General features: G+C 50.4%; 1 protein-coding gene across 3 annotated transcripts; it reads left to right on the top strand.

Annotated features, from left to right (window-relative positions):
* Positions 1-13,184: 13,184 nt before the first annotated feature.
* On the top strand, positions 13,185-19,097 carry COX4I2 (cytochrome c oxidase subunit 4I2). 3 transcript variants are annotated; one of them, XM_082432269.1, is made up of 5 exons: positions 13,185-13,273; positions 14,352-14,433; positions 15,828-15,992; positions 16,801-16,932; positions 18,862-19,097. In XM_082432269.1, exons 2-5 carry the CDS (start codon positions 14,352-14,354, stop codon positions 18,996-18,998), a joined length of 516 nt encoding a protein of 171 aa, XP_082288395.1. In that variant the 5' UTR covers positions 13,185-13,273; the 3' UTR covers positions 18,999-19,097. The 3 variants fall into 3 exon arrangements, with proteins under 3 accessions (XP_082288395.1, XP_082288397.1, XP_082288396.1); XM_082432271.1 differs by lacking the exon at positions 13,185-13,273 and adding an exon at positions 15,643-15,729; XM_082432270.1 differs by lacking the exon at positions 13,185-13,273 and adding an exon at positions 15,643-15,740.
* The last annotated feature ends 2,541 nt before the right edge of the window (positions 19,098-21,638 follow it).

Below are 21,638 nucleotides of genomic sequence, written 5' to 3'. Positions count from 1 at the left end.
ACCTCTCACCCGGACATTGCAGTAGCCCCCTCATTGGTCTCCCTGCTTTTAGCATTGTCCCCCCCACATTCTCCTCATGGCAGCCAGAGGGATCTTTCTAAAATGTAGGCAGAACATATCACTTGCCTGCTTAAGAGTCTCCTGTACCTTCCAGTTGCTCTTAGAATACAATCCTCATTCTGTACCACAGCTCACAAGACACCGTAAGGCCTGGCTCCTGCCTATGTCCTCCCACTCGCCTGCACTCACCTCACTGCTCTCCTGTCACTTTGGTCACTTTCCAATTACTCTTCCCTGACTGGGAGGCCTTTGCATGTGCTGTGCCTGTTGCCTGAAATTCTATGCCCCACAAATAAACATTCCTGTCACTTAGGTCTCAGCCCAAATGTTCCATCAGAGGGGTCTTCCTGACCATAACATCTCCTTTCTTTTTTTTAGAAAAAATATTTATTTATTTGTTTATTTGGCTGTGCCAGGTCTTAAGTTGCAGCATGCATGCGGGATCTAGTTCCCTGACCAGGGATCGAACGCAGGCCCCCTGCATTGGGAGCACAGGGTCTTAACCACTGGACCACCAGGGAAGTCCCACCATCTCCCTTCTTTCTTTCTTTTTTTTTGGCCGCTCCTCTTGTGGGATCTTTGTTCCCCGACCACGGACTGAACCCAGGCCCTCGGCAGTGAAAGCGCAGAGTCCTAACCACTGGACCACCAGGGAATTCCCACCATCTCCTTTCATTCCCTGCCTTTCTCCCTGTTTTTTGTTTCCTTCCTAGCACCATTCACATCTGTAATTGTCCTTGGGGAAATCTGCTTAACGTCTCTGGACTCGTTGCACTTAGAACAACTTATTATCCTTGTGGCAGTTTTTTTAAATGGCCACAATTATTCCTTCCATTGAAAGGTGGGTCTATGTCCCCTCCCTGTGAACCTGGATGGGTTTCTGTGACTGCTTTGACCAACAGTTTACAGCAATTGATGCTACGTGACTTCCAAGGCTAGATTAGGAAAGGGTGTTCAGGCTGCGTCTGGTTTTCCTGGGCACTCACTCTGGAGGAAGCAGCAGCAAGGTGAGCCTGCCATGAGACCATCCTGCTGGCAAGGCCACGGGCAGGCACTCCCGATGACACTGCCAGCTGAGCTCAGCCATCCAGTCATTCAGGTCTACATGAAGCTATCCTGGATCCTCTGGACTAACCCGTCTGTCGGCTGAATCCCACTGAGTGACCACAGTTGACGCCACAGGGAGCAGAAGAATTGCCCAACCAAGCCCTGCCTGAATTCTTGATCCATAGAATCTGTGAGATGTAATAAAATGGCTGTTGTCTTAAGACACAAAGTTTTGGAGTAGTTGTTACTAAACAATATAAAACCAAAACAATCTTGTGTGTTTGTTCCCTTGTTTATTGTGACTCCTTTCTGTAGGACGGGGGCTCCATGGGCTGCTTTGTTCTCTGCTGTATGACCTCTGTCCAGCACAAAGCCTGGCATACAATTGGTGCTCAGTAAATACTTGTTGAATGAAAGACAGCGTGGATGAATAGAGGTACGCACACTATACTCGGCTCCAGCTCCATTCACCCTGCTGGGTGGGGTTTTGGGGACAATCCTGCAGATACCTTGGCATTGGGAAGAGGGGCACCCAAGTTCCTGCCATCCCCGGCAGCCCAGTCCCTAGCTCTGGAAGTGGGTACTGAGGGTTGCTTTGATCACCAAAGCCCACTGGGGCATCAGGGCCTCTCCAGTAAGTGCCCACTTGCCATGACCTCTCTTCTATGGTCCAGCCTCTGGGCTTTGCATAAGTTCCTTCCAATGATGTCTTTCAAGCCTCCTTTATCTGAAGTCACTTCCTCCAGAAAGCTGGTCCAGTTTGGGAACTTTCCCAGGCTCTCTATCTGACCTCCAGAAACAAGTCCCCTCAACTGCTTCTTTTTTTTTTTTTTTAATATTTATTTATTTATTTGGTTGTGCCAGGTCTTAGTTGCGGCATATGAACTCTTAGTTGCGGCATGCATGTGGGATCTAGTTCCCTGACCAGGGATCGAAACCAGACCCCCTGCATTGGGAGCGTAGAGTCTTATCCACTGCGCCACGATGGAAGTCCCTCAACTGCTTCTTGATCACAGACAATTCCAGGGATTTCTCTAAGATCATTCCTGCTCAGTGTCTGCAGAGCACCTCCTTGCCCTATACTGTTATCTCCCAACAAGGACACACAGCCCTCTCTCCTGCAGTTCAGTCCTCTGACAAGGACAGCCCCACCCCAAGATACCTATGTGTCAAGCCCTCTGCTAGGTGTTTTGCTGACAGTATCTCATTTCAACACCTCCACAACCCAGTGAGGTCAGATTCATAATTATCTCATTTTATAAATAAGAAAGCTGAGGTTCCAAGAGGGAAAATAAGTTCCAGGTACATGGCTGGCAAGTAATCTTCTGGGATCCAATTCATCATTGTCATCATTATGATTGTAATTTCTTAACGTACTGACTGTAAAGGTAACAATCCACTAAAGGACGCTAAATTCTGGGGGTCAGACTTTAAGCAGAAACAGGATATTTTCACAAAGTATCCCCCGTAAGGTATTTAATAATTACAAAGAGTAAAATATTAATTTTAATATCAATCCAGCAGACACCACCCTAAACAAGGGATCAAGGTGACATCACCAGTTATTCATATCAACCTCACAAAGTCTTGGGCATATGTCACTTCTGTGGTGTTTTCCCCAAAAAATGCGTAACCTTAATTTGATCATGAGAAAACCTCCGACAAACGCAAATTGACGGACAGTCTACAAAAGAGCTGGCTAGTATTCTTCAAATGTGTCAAGATCATGAAAAAGATGGAAGGACAGAGGAACTGTCCAAATCGGAGGGGACTAAGGAGACATGACAACCGAATGTGATGTGGGATCCTTCCTGGACTGGATCCCAGAACAGAAGAAGGACATTAATCGGCAAACTGATGAAACCCAAATAACTTCTGTTGTTAGAATTTTAGTTAATAGTAATATCCAAGGTTAATTTCTTAGTTCTGATAAGGGTTCTATCATTATGTAAGATGTTGGCAAAAGGGAAAGCTGGGCATAGGACATACAGGAACTCTGTACTAGTTTTGCAACTTCTGTAAGTCTAAAATTACCTCAAAAGGAAGAAAAAAACATTAAAATAAAAAAGAGAGAGAATGAAGGCTAAGCTGGAGTAAGCCTCCTACAGCCCAACTCTCCCACTGGTTACAGCTAAAAACTCTGGATAAATACAAAAAGCAACTACTTAAGAAAGCCATTCTCTGGTGGCGCAGTTGTTAAGGATCTGCCTGCCAATGCAGGGGACACAGGTTCGAGTCCTGGTCCAGGAGGATGCCACATGCCGCGGAGCAACGAAGCCCGTGCGCCACAACTACTGAGCCCACGTGCCTAGAGCCTGTGCTCTGCAACAAGAGAAGCCACTGCAATGAGAAGCCTGCGCACCGCAATGAAGAGTAGCCCCTGCTCGCCTCAACTAGAGAAAGCCAGCGTGCAGCAACAAAGACCCAACACAGCCAAAAATAAATAAATAAATAAATAAGAAAGAACACTGTAAAGTAAATAATAGAGAGCAGATTGGAGTGAAAAGTCAAAATGTGAAGAACAACCCACACAGCAGTGGTGAGTTTCCTGGTAGATGTTCTTCCTGTATCTTCTTGCTTAGACCCTGGGTACTCTGAGTTCAGGAAACTGCACGCCTGACATGAGCAGCAAAAACTCCCATAGAGAAGCCCAACATTCTGGCCAGAGAATGGGGAAAATGGACCTCCGGAAGCTGGAGAGTGTGAGGAATTCCTTGGTATTATTTTTTTTTATTTAATTAAAAAAAATTATTTATTTATTTATTTTTGGCTGTGTTGAGTCTTCGTTGCAGTGCACGGGCTTCTCATTGCAGTGGCTTCTCTTGTTGCAAAGCATGGGCTCTAGGCACGCAGGCTTCAGTAGTTGCAGAACGCGGGCTCAGTAGTTGCAGAATGTGGGCTCAGTAGTTGTGGCTCGCAGGCTCTAGAGCTCAGGCTCAGTAGTTGTGGTGCACGGGCTTAGTTGCTCTGTGGCGTATGGGATTTCCTCGGACCAGGGCTCGAACCCGTGTCCTCTGCATTGGCAGAAGGATTCTTAACCACTGTGCCACCAGGGGAGCCCTCCTTGTTATTATTTTTATTTAATCTTTGCTCTCAGCCCCGGTCTGCTCTGCAGTTCCCAAAGTTGTCGAGAGAAAAGTCTTGAGAAAACCCACCTGCCGGAGAAAAGAACTTGGAAAAGGAACCCCTGAGTGTAAATACTGTGGGGCGAATCCTCAGTTCTCTGTCTTTTCTCTTACTGCTTTGCCCCAGGAGCAGACCCAGTGGTGACAGTGCTGGTGGTTAGAACTCTGAGAGAACTTCATATTTCAGACCAGAGGAACAGAAAAAACGGGCCTGTAGAGCCAGATAGTGTAGATAAAATCCAGGAGAGGAGAGAATGCATGAAGGAAACCCTCTAATTCTGTGTATGAACCAACACAAGTCCTGGGCTCAACCCCAAGCTGAGCCTGTATGGAAGACACCCCAAGAAGGTGAGCAAAGCTTTGAGTACTGACACCATGTAAACCACTGCCCATATCCCAGACTAACCCCTGCACCACGCAGACCCAAACCACATAGCAAAGCTTTGAAAGTAAAACTGATATTAGAATCACTGCCTGCAGCAGGTGACATAGAACATGCAGTCTGCACCTAACCAGGTTTGCCTGCTACTAAAAAAGAACAAATTTCCAGAGGCTTTTTAACAGTACCCAGGGTCTCAGAAGATAATATTGAAAATGTCCAGGATACAATAAAAAGTTACTCAATGAGGAACATCCAACCAATTCCCAAAGCAAAAGACAATCAATAGATGCAAACCATGAAAAGACCCAGATGCTGGAATTGTCAGACAAAGACTTCAAAGCAGCTATTATAACAGTACGCTGTGAGGGAAAGATAGATGCTTTAGAATGAATGGGAAAACAGACATTCTCAGCAGAGAAATGGAAACCATAAAAAAAGAGCCAAAAAACAGGCGGTGTTGGTCAAAGGGTACAAACCCTCAGTAATAGAAGACAAACAAGTTCTGGAGATCTGTACAGCACAGGGCCTGTAGTTAGTATTGTATTATATGTATACTTAAAAACTTGCTGGGTGTGATGAATTGGGAGATTGGGATTGACATATATACACTAATATGTATAAAATGAATAACTAATAAGAACCTGCTGTATAAAAATATAAATAAAATTAAATTAAAAAATTAAAAAAAATGTTTTACAGAATAAAAAAAATAAAACTTGCTGAGAGGGTAGATCTTATGTTAATTGCTCTCACCACAAAAGGGAAATCAATATTTTTAAGGGGGGGGCAGGAGGAAACTTTTGGAGGTCATGGATAAATTTATGGCCTTGATTATTGTGGTGAAATTTTCAGTAGTGTATACTTACCTTCAAACTCATCAAGTTGTATACATTAGATATCTGTAGCTTTCTCTATGTCAATTATACCTTAATAAAATGATTTTAAAAAGAATCACTGAATTATACTAAGAAAAAACAAAAATAAAACAAATGACCAAATGACAATTTTAGAACTTAAGAAACACAATATCTCAGATCTTAAAAATTCACAGGATGGTCTCAATAGCAAAGGGAGATGACAAAGAAAAGACTCAGTAAACCTGAAGCTAGATCAATAGGAGTGATCCAATCTAAAGACGAGAGAGAGAAAATATTTTAAAAACTGAACAGAGACTTAGGAACATGTGGGAAAATATCAAAAGATTTAATATGCACGTCATTGGAGTCCCGTAAAGGTGCAGAAAAAGAATTTTTTTAAATGATGACCGAAATTTTCCCAAGTTTGGTGAAAAACTTAAATTTACAGATTCAAGAAACCCAGCAAACTCCAAACAGGATAAACTCAAAGACAACCATGCTCACACATCTCATAATCAAACTAAAAACAACCAATAAGGAAAAAGCAATCTTGAAAGTAGCCAGGAAAAAAGAAAAAGAACCAAAAGCCAAAAACACTTTACATTTAGGGGGCCATGGAGGCCAGAAGATAGTGGAACAGCATCTTTAAAGTGCTGCAGGTTGGGACTTCTCTCGTGGCACAGTGGTTAAGAATCCGCCTGACAATGCAGGGGACACAGGTTCGGGCCCTGGTCCGGGAAGATCCCACATGCCGCAGAGCAACTAAGCCCATGTGCCACAACTACTGAGCCTGTGCTCTAGAGCCTGTGAGCCACAACTACTGAGCCCACACGCCTAGAGCCCATGCTCCGCAACAAGAGAAGCCACTGCAATGAGAAGCCCATGCACCGCAACAAAGAGTAGCCCCCGCTCGCCACAACTAGAGAAAGCCTGCATGCAGCAATGAAGACCCAACACAGCCAAAAATAAAATAAATAAATAAATAAAAATAAAGTGCTGCAAGGGACTTCCCTGGCAGTCCAGTGGTTAGGACTTCGTACTTCCACTGCAGGGGGCATGGGTTCGATCCCTGGTTGGAGAGCTAAGATCCTGCATGCCATGCAACACGGCCAAAATAAATAAATAAATAACAATAATAATAAAAAAATAAAGTCCTGCAAGAAAAGAACTGTCAACAACTCTACGTCTAGCAAAAATATCCTTCAGGAATGAAAGTAAAATAAAGACATTCTCAATGAAGGAAATTAAGAGAATTTATCATCAGTGGGCCTGCTCTAAAAGAAAGTTAAAGGAAGTTCTTCAGGCTGAAGGGATATGACCCCAGAGATAAACTTGGGAGTTCAGGAATAAATAAAGAGCAACAGGAGGGTAAAAATATGAATAAGTATAATAGATTATATTTCTCCTGTCAAGTTCTTTAAAATATATATGACTTGAGAGCAAAAATCCTAACATTTTTTGGGTTATTTCAATGAATGTAGATGTAATACATATATGATAACTATTATAAAGGGAAAAAGGTAAAGGCACCTTTATGGTTTTAATGCATCTATCTTTTACTTGAGGTGTAAAGTACGAACACTAAATAGACTGTCAAACGTTAAGTATGTATATTGTAATCCTTAGAGAACACAGAACCTACAAAAAATTAATACAAAGATATACAGCCAAAAAGGCAATAAGTAAATTAAAATTAAAATGGAATAGTAAGAATAACCAAATAATCCATTGCACAGCTAGATCCCACTTCATCCCAGTCTGGAAGCAGAGGGACCTGAGTGAACAGGCTTGATGAGTAGAGCACGCAGGAAAAGTGAGCCTGTGGGTTTTTATGTGTGTAATTTTGGACTGATTAGAGAGGGTACTTTCCCCGGGGGTCAAGGAAAGCCTCTCTGAGGAGGTGATATTGAGTTGAAATTGGGAGGACAATGGTGGGGTTTGGGGTGTCAATACTTAACACCTTCCTTCTTGCCCAAGTTCTGAAACAACTGAGTCAAATGAGGAGTCAGATATATTGAATCCAAATAACATTTTGTTACCATTCCAGTTACTACTGCTGCATGACAAACCACCGGAAAACTTAGTGTGTAAAACAGTTGTCTGATGTTAATGGATTCTATTGGTTGGGAATTCAGAAAGGTCACAGCAGAGATGTTCCATAATGTCCAGGATCTTAGCTGGGAAGACTCAATGGCTGAGGCAGACTTGATGGCTAGGGACTGGGGACATCTGGAGATGTACATGGCTAGAAGTTGAGGCTGGGTGTAGGCTGGCACCTCAGCTGGGCTGCAGCCAGACCACCTACATATGACCTCTCCATATATTCTCTTCACATGGGCTAGTTTGGCTTCCTCACGGCATGGTGGCTGGGTTATAAGAGAGAGCATCCCAAGAGAGTCCATGGCATTTTATGATCCAGCTTTGGAAGTCACACAGCATCACTTTTACCATGTCCTATGATTAAAGCTGTCACAAAGGTGCACTCAGGTTCAAGGAATGGGGACATAGATGCCACCATTTGATGACAGGAGGATCAAGGTCACATTGTAAAGAGAACGTGTGGAATTGGAGATATTGTTAAGGCCACAATAACTGATAAACTTGTTTGTAGACCAGAGTTTAAGTCTGCGGGTGAGAAGTGAGGTGTGTTGCTCCAGTAAAGCCTTTCTCGTGGAAACACGCCAGTGGGAATAAAGGAGTCTTGTTCTTGAGAGAAGAGCATTTCAGCAGAGGGAGCAGTTACAAAGGCCCTGACATGGGCAAGAGCTGAGTATGTTCCAAGACCTGAAAGGCAGCATGGCTGGGGCATGGTGGGAGAGGAGGAGAGGTTGATGGGGGAGCTGCATTTGCTGAGTTTGGCAGGAGGGACCTTAAATATCAGGCTAAGGAGTTTGCTGGGAGGCCAGTGGGTGCTAAGGAAGTCTGAAGGATGCCATGAGGCTGTCCCCACAAGGGCTGGAGTCACATCAGGGGGCACTATCCCCATGCCCATGAGGCAGTTGAGTTTGAGAAGACAAGGCTTTGGGACTTGGCCAGGGTCCCTCACACCCTGCCCTGTGCACCCTCGGTTTGTCCTGTGGTGCAGAAAGCCCTGGGAGATCAGGAACAGAAGCTGCAGACCATTCCACGTGGAGCCCCAGGGCGGGACCTGAAGGGACCAGTGCCTACCCCAGAGTTAATTTGACCTCCTGCGCCCCCACGATCCCACGGCCACAGCCCTTCGCCAAGTTGGACTATTCTCTTGGTGGTCAGAGCAGAGCACTGGGCTGGACCTCAAGGCAATGCCCACACTGCCCATAGCTCCATCCATAGCCTGGCTGATACGTCACTGCTGTGGGCACCTCTAGGATAAGCTCCGCTTAGACCATCGCATTCACCCTCCTGGTCCCCAGGCAGAGTTTGGGTGTGACTGGCATTATAGAAACGTGGAAAGGAGGCCATGCAGGCAGCCACGAAGAGGGGCGGAAACCAGCTGAGGATAGAGCTGGGACTAGAATCCTAGATGTGGGCCTCCCAAGCCCTCAGTTTCACGGTCCCTGATAACCAGGGGGTCCTTTGATGCCGTTTGTATACATCTGCCCAGGTCGGGGGTGGTGGTGATGAGGACCCGGACCCCAGGCCCGGGATGCCAATGCAGCAAGTTCTGACGAAGCCCCACTCCCGCGCCCCTTCTCCTGGCTCGAGGCGAGTTCGGATACCCGTCCGGCGGCTTCGTGCCCTTCCTGCGGTCAGAGCGTGAGGGCTTCACGGTCCTGCCCCGCTCGGGGAACGTTTTCGCCCCCTCTGCCTCTGCGGTCGCCTGCAACGTGGGGGCTCCGGCTTGCACCCTCACTGACCACGTGGTGGGGGCGGGGCCTGAGTGGGTTGGAGGGGGCGGGGCCCTGGGGGCGGACAGGGAGGGCCTGCGTGACAGTCTGGGCGAGGCCGGAGCAGGCGCGCGCCTGAGGGGAGTGACAGCCTGGGCAGGGCCTCGGGGAGGATCTAGGGAAAGGGAGCTGTGCCCTGCGGGGGCGGGGCTTGCTGACAGGGTGGGGGCTCGGCTGGGGCGTGCTGTGGCGAGCAGGATGACAGTGAGGGCAGGGCTCGGGAGTGGGCGGCACCACAGAATGACTGAAAGAGCAAGGCTGGAGCCAGGGCAAGGGTTTAGCGAGTCGTGCGAAGGCAGTGCGGGAAGGACTAACTGGGCAAGGGGCCGGCCGGGGGCTGAGCGATTGAGGAGGAGCCTCCGGGTACGGGCGGGGCCGGCGGGCGGGCTCAGCTAGGCGAGCTGGGCGAGGCCAGGGATAACTGACGGGACTGGGGTAGGGCTGGAGATGGTGGAACGCTAGACTACTAGATAGAGTCCAGAGGTGCGGGCACAATGACTGTGCAAGGGGCCAGGGAAGGATGACTGGCAGCTCGAGGACGGGGAAGGAGGGAGGAGACGAGGGACGTAGGTGAGTAGTGTGAGGCAGGTGGCGGGACCTAGAATAACGGCCGCCTGTGGGGGGGGCCAAGAGGCCATGAGTGACAGCCAGAGGGGTCGGCCTCAAACGTCTCCCCTGCAACTCTGCGAGGAATTCCTCTTCCGGCTGAACAACGCGGGCTTCGCTCACTTCGTGCCCCAGGTGTGGTGGTGCAGAGATAACAGACCTGCCAGAAGGAGGTTTACATCTTCCAGGCCACCACCGGTCCCGTCCCGTCCCAATGAAATCCAGCCGAGGGCTTCCACCTGCTCCTGCTCGCGCCACGGGATCGTTCCTAGGGCCGGGAAACCCGCCACTAGCGACCGCCCCCGTGGTAGCCCTGGTTCGGCGTCGGTTCTGAGCCGGCCCTCCTGTCCACAGTTGCAGAAGCGCTTTCTGGACTGGTCCCTGCTGGATCTGCGGGTCTTCGCACGACGTCCTCCGAGCCTGCGCTGCCGCCCGGGCACCTTCATGCTGGCACTGCCCGTCGCCCTGAAGACCGCAGTGTCACGGAATCACAGTGTCCCTGCTGGGAGTCAGCTTTCCAGCTGGTGGGCGGGATCGGCCTCTGCTCTGTCCTGACCACGCCCCCTCTGTTTACCGGCCCCTCCCTCCGCCCAACTGGCCCCATCCCCTTAGTGCCTCGGTTGCCCTGCTCTTCCCTGGCCCACTCTTACACGCAGTCCCCGCCCCTAAGGATAAGCCACGCCCACTCCTACCTTCCGGTCTCCGACTACCCTATATCTCCTCCCCAGTCCCTGCACTTCTTGGCCTCGCCCCCTCCTATCCCAGGCCTCCTCCCCATGTTCAAATGGCTCCAGGGGCTCCCCAGGGGCTGGGGATACGGGTCCGCAACGCTTTGTCCAACACCTCTTCCTACTTTCGGCTTTGTGTCCTCCATGAGACCTAGCTCTTCCTCAGTATCTCCTCTGCGCTGGGAGGCCAGAGGTGGGTCCTGCATGAAGCCTGAATTGGAGGGGAGGGGGTCGTACCAGCAGGATGCTGAGATTGTGGTTCAGGTCTTCGTGTCTGAGCAGAAACTCAGGGCCTCCCTGAATCTGATCAAGTGAGAGAGAGCTGCTCCTTTCTGTATGGGTTCCTACTGGGGGGTTGGAGCTGCAGGGCCGCCTGAAAGGGACAGATCCCTCTCACCTCCTATTCCTGCTGTTTCTGAAATCTCAGCCTGCATTCACATGTAGGGCCCCTTGCCGTGAGTGGTGTGTAATGCCTCATCTGGAGCCCACCTTGTGCCCACCAAGGTTCCCAGGGAAGATTCCTACTCCTCGGCCCCGGGACACCTGAGAAACCTGTTTTATGGGAGAGTCTGACTATTTCCAGGTTCCAGACCTCAAGATGCTGCTGGGCATCGCCCTGTAGGCAGTGGTGCTGCCCTATATCAACCTTGAGCCGCCGGGGAGCCTGCCATCACCCCATCACCCTCAGCCCTGGGGCCGGCTTCCCAAACAGATGTTCCTTGTCACAGCACTGCTGCACATCTGGAGCCTGGAGTTCCCACAGAGATGGGGGTGGGAGAGGGTAGAGAAGAACAGAGGGTCAAGTTCTCCAGGGTCAAGTTCTCCCTTGGGAGGCCCTTGTAATGGATGGGGAAACTGAGGCCCAGAAATGGAGCCACTTAGTCATGAGTGTGGCAGCAGTAGAGCCTACACATTTGCCACTCACCCCAGTGCAGCCAGCATCCACCTGCCCCTGGAAAGTTCTGACAAGACTCAAGGTGTGTCCTCCCCAGGTTGCCTGAAGGAGGGCCTTACCTCATCTTCTGTCCTTAGGGCTAATCTTCAGGACACCCTGGACAGCATCCAAGAGGTAAGGTGGTCCTCTTTGGGTTCTCTCAAATCTGGAATTCCCTTGATCATGGGGAAGGGGGAGGAGCAGCCCCCAGGAGTAAGCAAGGCCAGTCCTGGGAGCTGGGGTGTCTTGGACATCCAGGAGACTCCCACACTGCCTTCTCACCTCCCAGAATGGAGGTGACATGCATCCTGCCCCTCTACGGTCTCTCTAGCACCTCCCCCTGAGTCCCTGCTCTTCAAGACTCATCTGCTTCCAGGGCACTAAGCCCCCTCCTCCAGGCACTGGCTAGCGTGGGTCTCTATGGCTTCACTGGGCTATAGGAACCCTGATGGGTGGGTGGGTGCTCGGCACACCTCAGGGGACCAGAGCTTCGAGACCTAGAAAGTTCTGGCCCCAGGCCACGAGAGAATTCACAGCCTTCACCCATCAGTCCAGAATCAGTATTCTAACAATTCCAAGCCATATTTACTGAACGCATGTTCTGCTCCATTTAACCACATCACTCCCCTACTTACCTTTTTTGGCTTCCCAGCTTTAAAATAAAATCCAAGATCCACACCATGGCTTATGAGGCCCTGCTTGGTACTCCAGCCTCTCTCTAGCTTTCTCCTTTGCCCATTACACTCTGGCCAAGATGGCCTCTCTCTGTTCTGTGAATACACCTGTGTTTTTCTGCCTCTGGGCCTTTGCACAGGCCTCTCTCTTCTTGGAACTGGATTGTAAGCCCTAAAATGGCAGGGACCGTGTTTGGTTTTGTTTGTCTCTAAATCCCCAAGCGTTTAACCTGTTAAACAATAGACAATAATGCCAGCTGTAATAGGTCTTAATAAATAGTTCTTGAATAAATGTGCCTGATGCTTTTCTATTGACATATTTAATCTTTACAACAATCATGTAAGGTAAGAGATATCATTAGCTCTCTTTTTCAGAAAACAGAAACTCAGGGAGGTTTGGCCATTTGTTGAAGGTCACACAGCTAAGATTTGAACCCAGGGGGAGGCTTTTTTCACCTGTCATTGAGTATGAGGGCATTCGTGCCAGGTGGTACACCACAGGCCAGCTCCCAGATTCTAGATGCTTGTAGCTTCCTAGAGCAGGAAGGCATGGGGTCCGGGCTGGAAAGTTGCCAAGACTTGGGTCCTCAAAAGAGAGCATTCCAGGTGGAAGAAACAGCGGTGAGCAAAGGTGTGAAGGCAGGAAGATCCAGCTCCTGGGACAACCGGACTCACAGGGCTGGGCCAGCCCAGGACACACAGCCAGCTGGTCCCAGGGCTGCGTCAGCTGGGGGTCTCCAGAGGCAGGACCCCGGTGGGCAGGCAAATTGAGGCGGGGAGTCATTGTGCAGCCCCTCTCCCCAGTCTGTGGCTGGGAGCCCCCAGGGACACGGGCTGGGCTCTCCCAGGCAGGACGTTCCCACGCGGGGGCGGTCCTGGGAAAGGCTGTGGGGCGGGCCCGGAGGCGGGCGCCAGCGCTCCGGTCCCTCTGCAGCCTGTTCTGTTACTTGCTCCGCAGACCCGGGTCGCGCTCTGGCTTCCGCTGAGCCGCACGGTGAGTGAGTAGGTGGGGAGAGCCCCGGCTGCCCAAACCCGGGCCGGTGGGGGACGCGGCTGGGACTCCGGCTTTTACCACCCGGTCAGGGCCCGTGGGGACGCGGCTATAGAGGAGGATGGGGGTGGGGGGGGGTGCGGCTACTGGCAGCTCAGAGTTGAGGGGAACTTTCCTCCGTCCGCATATGGGGAGCCATCTCTGTCCTCAAATGTAGATTACTCCTTCCCTCCCCATAGGTGGGGCTCTCAACCACTCATCACTGATGGGGAGCCCTTCCTTTCCAGATGTGCGGCCCCTTCCCACTTTCCATATATGGTACACCCCTCCCTCTCTCTAATGATTGGGTGCCTCTCCTTCCCTAGATGTGGGGCCTCTTTCAATTTCCAGAAGTGGGATACCCCATTCTTCTCCCCAGATGTGTGCCTCTCTTCCTCCCTCTGACCCAGTTTGGTCCTTGTCCTCCTCTAAGTCCCCTCCTCGCCCCCATGGGATGCCAGACCCTGAGATTTCCCTGGGGATGGGAGGTTGGGCTCGCCTGTCCCCCTCTCCCACCAGGTCCAGCAGAGCAGGCTTTCCAGGCACGTAGGCAGCCAATTATGGGGGAAGGGGTGGGGGCCAAACCATCTGCAGGAGACCTTGGCAGATGGCCCTGTAGCGAGGAGAGTTATCCCAGGACCTGCTCCCTCCCTACCTGGACTCCCACCCTGTTTCCTCTAGAGGGCAAACAGCTGAGAGAGGTTTCCCAACCTAGCCACCATGAGCTGGGGCTGGAACCAGAGCCCGGGCTCCCAGACCCAAACTGTTCAGGTCCTGCCTTAAGAGTCAGGCCTCCTCCCACTTCTCGGATGGTAAACTGAGGTCCCAGGAGGGGGCTCCAAATTTCTAGGATGCCCATCAACCCCCATAGGTATATCATACAAAATTAGAAGGGGCAGGGGCAGGAGGTGACCTTGAAATCCTGGGGACCAGTCCCCCAGCCATAACACCTGTGAAAAAGCTGTTCTTCTGTCTGGATCCTGAGGGGAAGGGCAGAGGGCAGAGGGCAGAGGGCAGGACTCATCCACACCGCCCCCCTCAGATGTCCTTTAGAGCTGCCTGGAGCTTGGTGCTGAGGAAAGGAGGACTTGGAATGCGAGGGATCCACAGCCCAGGAGGCACTGGTAAGACCTGGACACCCACCCCGCCCTGACCCTTGCCTAACTGCAAGGCCAGGGGCAAGGGTCCTGTCTGCAGGCTGCCCCTGGTCCCTTTCATGCTGCCCTGGGCCTGCCCCAAACCATTTCCCATGATCCTACCCCTTGGTCCGGGGCCACATTCTTCCAGGAAATAGAGACAGCCGTCCCCTCCTCCGAAGCTTTCTCAGGGTCTGACCCCCATATCTCAGGCCCCTAAGGCCTTTGTGTCCTGAGGTTGAGGGTGCTGACAGAACTTTGGACCGCCTTTCCAGACGCTTGTGTCCATGCTAGTCAGAAGAAAGAGGCCTAAAGTAGGAGAGACTTCAGCCAGATAGAAGGGCCTTCCTGACCCTCTGGAGAATAAAAACAGATAACATCTATTGAGCCCTTACTATGTACCCTGAGCTGTGATAAACTTTTTGCAGAGATTAACACACTTAGACTTCACAGCAGCCACATGAAGTGGATGCTATGCTGTTACCTCCATTTCTCAGGTGAACAAACAGGCCCAGAGCCAGGACTCTTTGCCCAAAGCAGTTCCCATGCTATTTGGGCAAGGTGGTACCAATGCCCTCCTTGAGGGCATCTCTGGTGACAATAAACAGAAGAAGCTTTACTGAGACCCTTCTAGCACCCAGCCTTGTTCTGGACACTCACATGGAGCCCTTGAGGGCTTAGCCATCAGGGAAAGCGTCCAAGAATGGAAGCCAGAGGTAAAACCAACCTCTGTCTATCAGTGTAATTTATGGAGCATCTACTGTGTGCCAGGCATTGTGCTAAGCCTTTTGAGTGCATTATCTTGAAGCTTCCACAACAGTGTGAGGTAGGTTCTTTTACTATCCCCACTTTCCAGATGAGGATATTGAACACAGTGAGGTAAAGGGGCTTGTCAGAGCTGGGCTGGGGTGGAACTGGGGTTCCGCGGCTCCAAAGCTGTGCCCTTGACCACTCATTAAAAGCATAGGGATAGTGCTTTACAGTTTGCGGGGCAGTTTCCCATCTGCCATCTCAGGTTCATCACATTGAACCTTTCCCTACCCACTGCCCTTGCCTGATGTGCCCTCCTCACCCCAGATCTTCCCAGAGGACACAGGATTTGAAGCCAGAGGGGCTGAATTGCAGCCCTGACCCGGCTCCCTTTTGCTCTGTGAATTTCGGCAAGTCCCTTAGCTACTCAGTTTCTTCCTCTATAAGATGAAGAGAACAATATCACTGTCTCAGAGTGATGCCGAGCCAATGAGTCAACTCACCCGAAGGCCTTAGCATGGCTCCTGGCACACAGTAAGTGCTCAGTAAGTGCCACCCTCTTTGTTAATATTACGGTTAGTGCCAGGACGTCCCAGGGGCAGCCTGAACTCAGTTCTCCCTTGTGCCCGCAGCCCACAGCAAGGAGAAGATGCCCCCATACACCAGCTACCATGCCCAGCGCTCCTACCCCATGCCCGATGAGCCCTTCTGCACGGAGCTCAGCGCAGAGCAGCAGGCCCTGAAGGAGAAGGAGAAGGGCAGCTGGACGCAGCTGAGCCACGCTGAGAAGGTGGCCCGTAGGTCTCAGGGTGGGGTTGGGGGCGACTTTGCAAAGAAGGGCCTGGCCTGTCACGGAGCAGTGGGCAGGGAGAGCCCCCAGCCAAGACAGCCAGAGCTACCCAAAGACTCGAATGCACACCTGAGGGGTGAAATTCATTCCTTTGTTCGTTCATTTTTTTATTCGTTGAACTGTTTCTGTACAGCCTGGTGCTAGGCGATGCTGGGGACACAGAAGTGAATCCCCCTGAGGGTTCCTGCCCTCAGGGTGCCCCCAGTCCAGTGGGGGAACCAACACAAACCCAGATAGCTGTAATACAGGATATGCGGCTGGGTGAGGTGTGTTCAGGGGGCTGTGAGAACCCAAAGGAGAGAGAAAGGTGGAATCCTGGTGGGCCTTCCAGAGGAGGGTTGTTCCAGTTGGCGTTGGATGGTGAGGAGGAGGGGCTGCCAGGTAGTAGGAACAGCATGGGGAAGGATATAGGAGCTGGAGAGCGTGGAGGGTCCTGGGCATCACTGAGTGGTGTGGGGAGATGGAGCAGAAAGAGGCAGATGAGGTGGGTGGGAGCGCAGGGGCCTGACCCTGGGAAGCAGGAGGGACGTGTGACCCCAAGTGCTGCCCACCAGAAGTGCCCCTGGGAGCCAGCTTTGCCATCAGCTCCTGGCCATGCTTTGCACATCATAGATGCTCAATAAGAATTTGCTGAATGAACAGCATCTGCTGCAGGGAGGGGGAGGCTGGAGGTCCCTGAGGCCAAGAGTTGGCCCAGGGCCCTCGGAATGGATGCACCTGAGGCCCCTCCTCCCCCACCCCTCACCTGCCTCCAGTGTACCGGCTCCAGTTCCATGAGACCTTCACAGAGATGAACCGTCGTTCCAACGAGTGGAAGACAGTGATGGGCTGTGTCTTCTTCTTCTTTGGATTCACAGGTCTGCTGATTTGGTGGCAGCGGGTCTATGGTGAGTGGCAGTGTCTCACCTGGCCGCAGCCCTCGGCCATGCCCTTGTGGCCACAGCCACCAGCCAAGCTTTGATAAGGGAACTATGCTGGCATTCATCTGAAGAGTTTTGAAAAGTCCCCCAAAGAGGTGTATGGGGAAGGGCAGAGCACGGCTGCCTGGGTTGGAATGTAGGGACCCTACCTCTCTGGGCCTCAATTCTCTCATCTGTAAAATGGGAATAATAGTGCCCACATCTCAGGGTTCTTGTGAGGATTTAATGAGAAAACTGTTGGCTAGTGCCTGGCACATAGTTATGAATGATGTTGTTACTGATTGCTGTTATTAACCATGAACATTTCAGTATATTGTTTTGGCTGCTGTAACAAAGAGTCTCCAATGTACAAGAGCTTAAACAAGATAGAAGTTTTTTTCCTCTCTCACAAAAAAGGCCAGGGGGAGTATGGGGATTCCACAATATCAGACTCCTTCTGTCTTGTTGCTCTGCCATCCTTAACATGCAGCTTCCTTCTTGACATACAAAATGGCTGCTCCAGCTCCAGCCATAAAGCCTACATTCCAGCCAAGAAGAGGGAAAGGGAGGACACACTCTCTTTAAGGTCCAGAAGTTGCACCACCACTTCTGCTCACATCCTATTGGCTAGAAGTGATCATATGACCATGCATAGCCACAAGGGAAGCTGGGAGATATAGTCTTTAGCTGAGTGGTCATGTACCCAACCGACCATTTATTACTACAGAAGAGTGATTCTCAAAGTGGGGTCTCTGGACCAACAGCTTCACTTGGGAACTTGTTAGAAATACAAATTCTCAGCCCCACTCTGGATCTACTGACTCAGACACTCTGAGGCTGGAGCCCAGCAATCTATGTTTTAATATCCCTATGGGTGATTCTGATGCACATTCAGGTTTGAGAAGCACTGCTCTGGAAGTAGAGGGGAGGATGTTGGGGATGAGGTGGCAGTCTCTGCCTCAATTGACTTCACCTCCAGGGGCCTCACTTTGTTTCTTCTTCTGTAAAAATGTGATGGGAATTCCTACCTTGCATGAGGATGAAATGAGAGAACCTTTGGGAAAAATTCTATTCTAGCCCAATGTTTGGTACTAATAGGTGCCCATAAAGATCTTTCCCTTCTTTCACACCCACTGGAATAGAAAGTACCAGGCACAAAGGTCAGGCAGGTTAAGTTGGCCTCAGGGGCAGATGGACCAGGAAGTAGGATGTGAGCGGGGCTGGGAGCTCTGGTCCCCAGGCCTTTCTTGATCCACACATCAAGGCACCTAAAATGCCTCTGTGAGTTCACCCTTTGGGTCCCCATAGTTTTAAAGTGAACACCCCTATCCTACCTCCCACTCCCAACCCCTTCAGGAAGCATAAGAAACTATCTCATCCTGGACCCTTCCCAATAAGTGGGAGCAAACTCAGTAATTATAGTTATAGTAGCTATCATGTATTAGGGGTTTTCATATCTTCCCTCATTCTGCCAATTGCATTATAAATACTAACACATTCAATCCCCACAACCCTAGTGGACAGGACCTGTTTTTGACAGGTAAGGAAACTGGGGCTCAGAGATGAAGTGACTTGTTCAAGGTCACACAGCAAGGGAGTGCTGGAGCTGGGATTTGGACCCAGAAAGACTTCAAACCAGTGCTCCTCTTACCCTTGGGTCACAGAGTAGGTGAGGAAACTGAGGCTCAGAAAGGGGAAGGACCTTGGCCCAGTTCCCACAGCAAGTCTAAGGCAGAGCGGGGATCATAACTCAAAGGTCCCCGGAGTGCAGCTTTAGTGGGGAGTCTGGTGGGGGGTGGCGAGGGGTCCTCGTGCAGGGCACCCTGGCCCTGTGCCTGGAGACCCTGGCTCAGCGGGAGGGCGTGGGCCTGGCAGGGTCCCGCATGCCCCTGTCCCTACCCGGTTCCTTCCCTGCAGTGTTCCCTAAGAAACCCATCACCCTGATGGATGAGTGGAAGGCCCAGCAGCTCCAGCGCATCCTGGACATGAAGGGCAACGCTGTGCAAGGCCTGGCCTCCCGGTGGGACTATGAGAGGAAGGAGTGGAAGAAGTGACGTGGCGTCCCAGCTGCTCACGCTGCAGCTCTGCCCTGGCCCGGAGCCTACGGAGGCCCCTCCCCGCCACTTAACCCCAATAAAGCTGGCCTGCTCTCATCTGCCTTTAGTCTCCTCCACAGTCTCTACCTGCCATAAAGCCTACGTTATACCTAAAATTGGGCAGGACAGTAGGTGAGAGGCAGTAAGCCACTTTCCAGGGCCCCACTTATCAGGGAGGGCTTCCTGGAGGAGTAGAGTTTGGGGTTGAGCCTTAAATGATAGGTGGGATTAGGAAAGGCAGGAAGGATAGGGAAGGCATTCCAGGTGGAGGGAATGGCTTGAGCAAAGGTAAGGACACTCCTATATTCGGTCAACTAACAAATACTTATTGAGTGTCTGCTGTGTGCCAGGTACTAATCTAGGCCCTGGGGATGCAGCAGTGAACAAGACACACAAAGTGTCTGGCCTCATGGAGGAGGTGTTTCTTTATGTGTGTGTGTGGGGTGGGGGGGTGGGGAGACAGAAAAAGGAATAAGTAAATATAATATACAATATGTTACACAGTAATCAGTGCTATGAAGGAACAAAACAGAGCAGGATAAAGGGACAGAGCTAAAAGGGGTTTGGGGGTGGTAGGTGAAGCCTCTTAGAAGAGGTGGCATATGAGAAGACAAAACAGCAAGTACAAAGATCCTGAGATAGGATTTTAGTTTGTCAGTTTGTGGAACATCAAGGAGGCCACAGTGACTGGAGTAGAATGACTTGGAGAATAGTAGGAAGGTGTGTGTTGTGGGAGAGGGTTGGTCTTGGGGCAGAAAGCAGATTATATAGGAATACACACACAGACACCCCAGAACCAAAGAGAGAAGCCTCCTTTCCTCTTGGGATGTCTCCTCCAGCACCCTCTACTGGAGAAGTTTAGCATCTCACTGTAAAGGGGGCGATGCTCAGCGTCCTGCTCATTCATTACCTTAGAGCAGGCACTGAGCGGGGAATTTGGGGTGGAGGGGCAATACATTGATAACTGGCACAGCATCTTTGAGAAAGTCTTGGCCAGGCCAATGGGGAGCCTTAGAGCAAAAAAAGCCCATTAGATGAGTCCTGTGTTGGGCAAAATTGACCCATCCCTAGAGTCCCCCTGTGCTCAATCCTTTGTAGTCCTTGGTTTCCTAGGGGGCTGTGGCCTTGGCATGAACACTGCAGCAGCTCTGAAAGCGCAGCAGCTGGAGGTGGTCATACACCTATCCTCTTCATAGCAGGTCCTCTTGAAGAGACATCTGAGCGGCACACCTCCAAGGACACCCTGGATGCCAATGGAGGGATTCAGCAGAGCAATTGGGACAATATTCATTCAATCAACAAATATTTATTGTGCATCCACTATGTACCAGACTCTGGGGACAGAGTGAATGAGACCTCATTCCAGTGTCGTGATTTCCAGTCCTCATGAATCTGAAAGTCTGTAATGGTCACCCTAATAAATTATAGAACAGATGAGTGCTAAGAAGGGGAGATACATGGTACTTGGACTGACCTAATCTAGAGAAGTCAGGGTGGGCTTCCCTGAAGAAGTGTCTTCATATCTGAGATATTGTTGCCGAAATTCATCCTCTGTACACTGGTGCCAGATTAAACCTCAGAGACAGAATTTTGAGTGAAGTAGAAAGAAACAGCTCTATTGCTTTGCCAGGCAAAGGGGGCCCCAGTGGGCTAATTCCCTCAAGAATGTGTGTTCCGCCCTGGAGGGGGTAGTGAGGAGTCTTATAGTATTCAAGGATCAGGGTGTGATCAGCTTGTGGACATTGTTCTGATAGGTTGGTGGGGAGGTAATCAGGAGTCAGCATCATCAGCCTCCTGGTTCCAAGTGGACTGGGGTCTACATGCTTGCGGGCAGCCTACAGTTAACTTCTCCCACCTGGTGGGGGTTTCAGTATCTGCAAAACAGCTCAAAGGACATGGCTCAGAATGTTATCTATATTCCTCGAGGAAGAACTAAAGGTCCTTGACTTTGTTTAATGGCTAAAGTATTATTATTTTGTCTTGCTTGACTGTTTTCCTTTCTTTCTGCATTTTCTCACTTCTCTGATTAACTTTATTCTTTAACACTTTGACTAAAGTTTTTCTACAGACAAAAAGCAGGTGGAGGACATGGGTGGGGATCTATTCAGGGAAGGCCTCATAGGGTCCTGCTTGGTTACAATATGAAGGATGACTGGGTGTAAACTAGATGAAAGGGGTGGTGGAACAGCATTTTAGGCAAAGAAAAGCATGTGCAAAGGCCCTGTGGTAGTGAGGACCATGGCATGAAAGAGGAAATAAAGGAAGCCAGTGGGTTGTCAGAGGAGAAGGAAGAGATGAACAAGGGGAGACGGGGAAGTGGGAGACTCATACAGGGCCTTGGAGTCTCTGCTGCCTCTACTGAAGACACAAGTCTGGGGGAAAACAGGGAAAGATGGAACTGAGGGAGTATGTGGCGGTCAGAGGATGGGGAGCCTTGAACATCCATTTTATTTTTTTTTTCTATTTTTAAAATAAATTTATTTATTTATTTATTTTTGGCTGTGTTGGGTCTTTGTTGCTGTGCGTGGGCTTTCTCTAGTTGCGGCGAGCGGGGGCCACTCTTGACTGCAGTGCACGGGCCTCTCATTGCGGTGGCTT

Source organism: Balaenoptera physalus (assembly GCF_965194825.1).
Source record: "Balaenoptera physalus genome assembly, chromosome: 16".
NCBI lineage: Eukaryota > Metazoa > Chordata > Mammalia > Artiodactyla > Balaenopteridae > Balaenoptera > Balaenoptera physalus.
This window is presented reverse-complemented; position numbering and strand designations above follow the sequence as displayed.

Coding starts and splice junctions, on each gene's coding strand:
- COX4I2 (XM_082432269.1), top strand. CDS start 14,352: ATGTCCTTTAGAGCTGCCTGGAGCTTGGTGCTGAGGAAAGGAGGACTT. Junction 15,993..16,800: donor CCACGCTGAGAAGGTGGCCC/GTAGGTCTCAGG, acceptor ACCTGCCTCCAG/TGTACCGGCTCCAGTTCCAT. Junction 16,933..18,861: donor TTGGTGGCAGCGGGTCTATG/GTGAGTGGCAGT, acceptor CCTTCCCTGCAG/TGTTCCCTAAGAAACCCATC.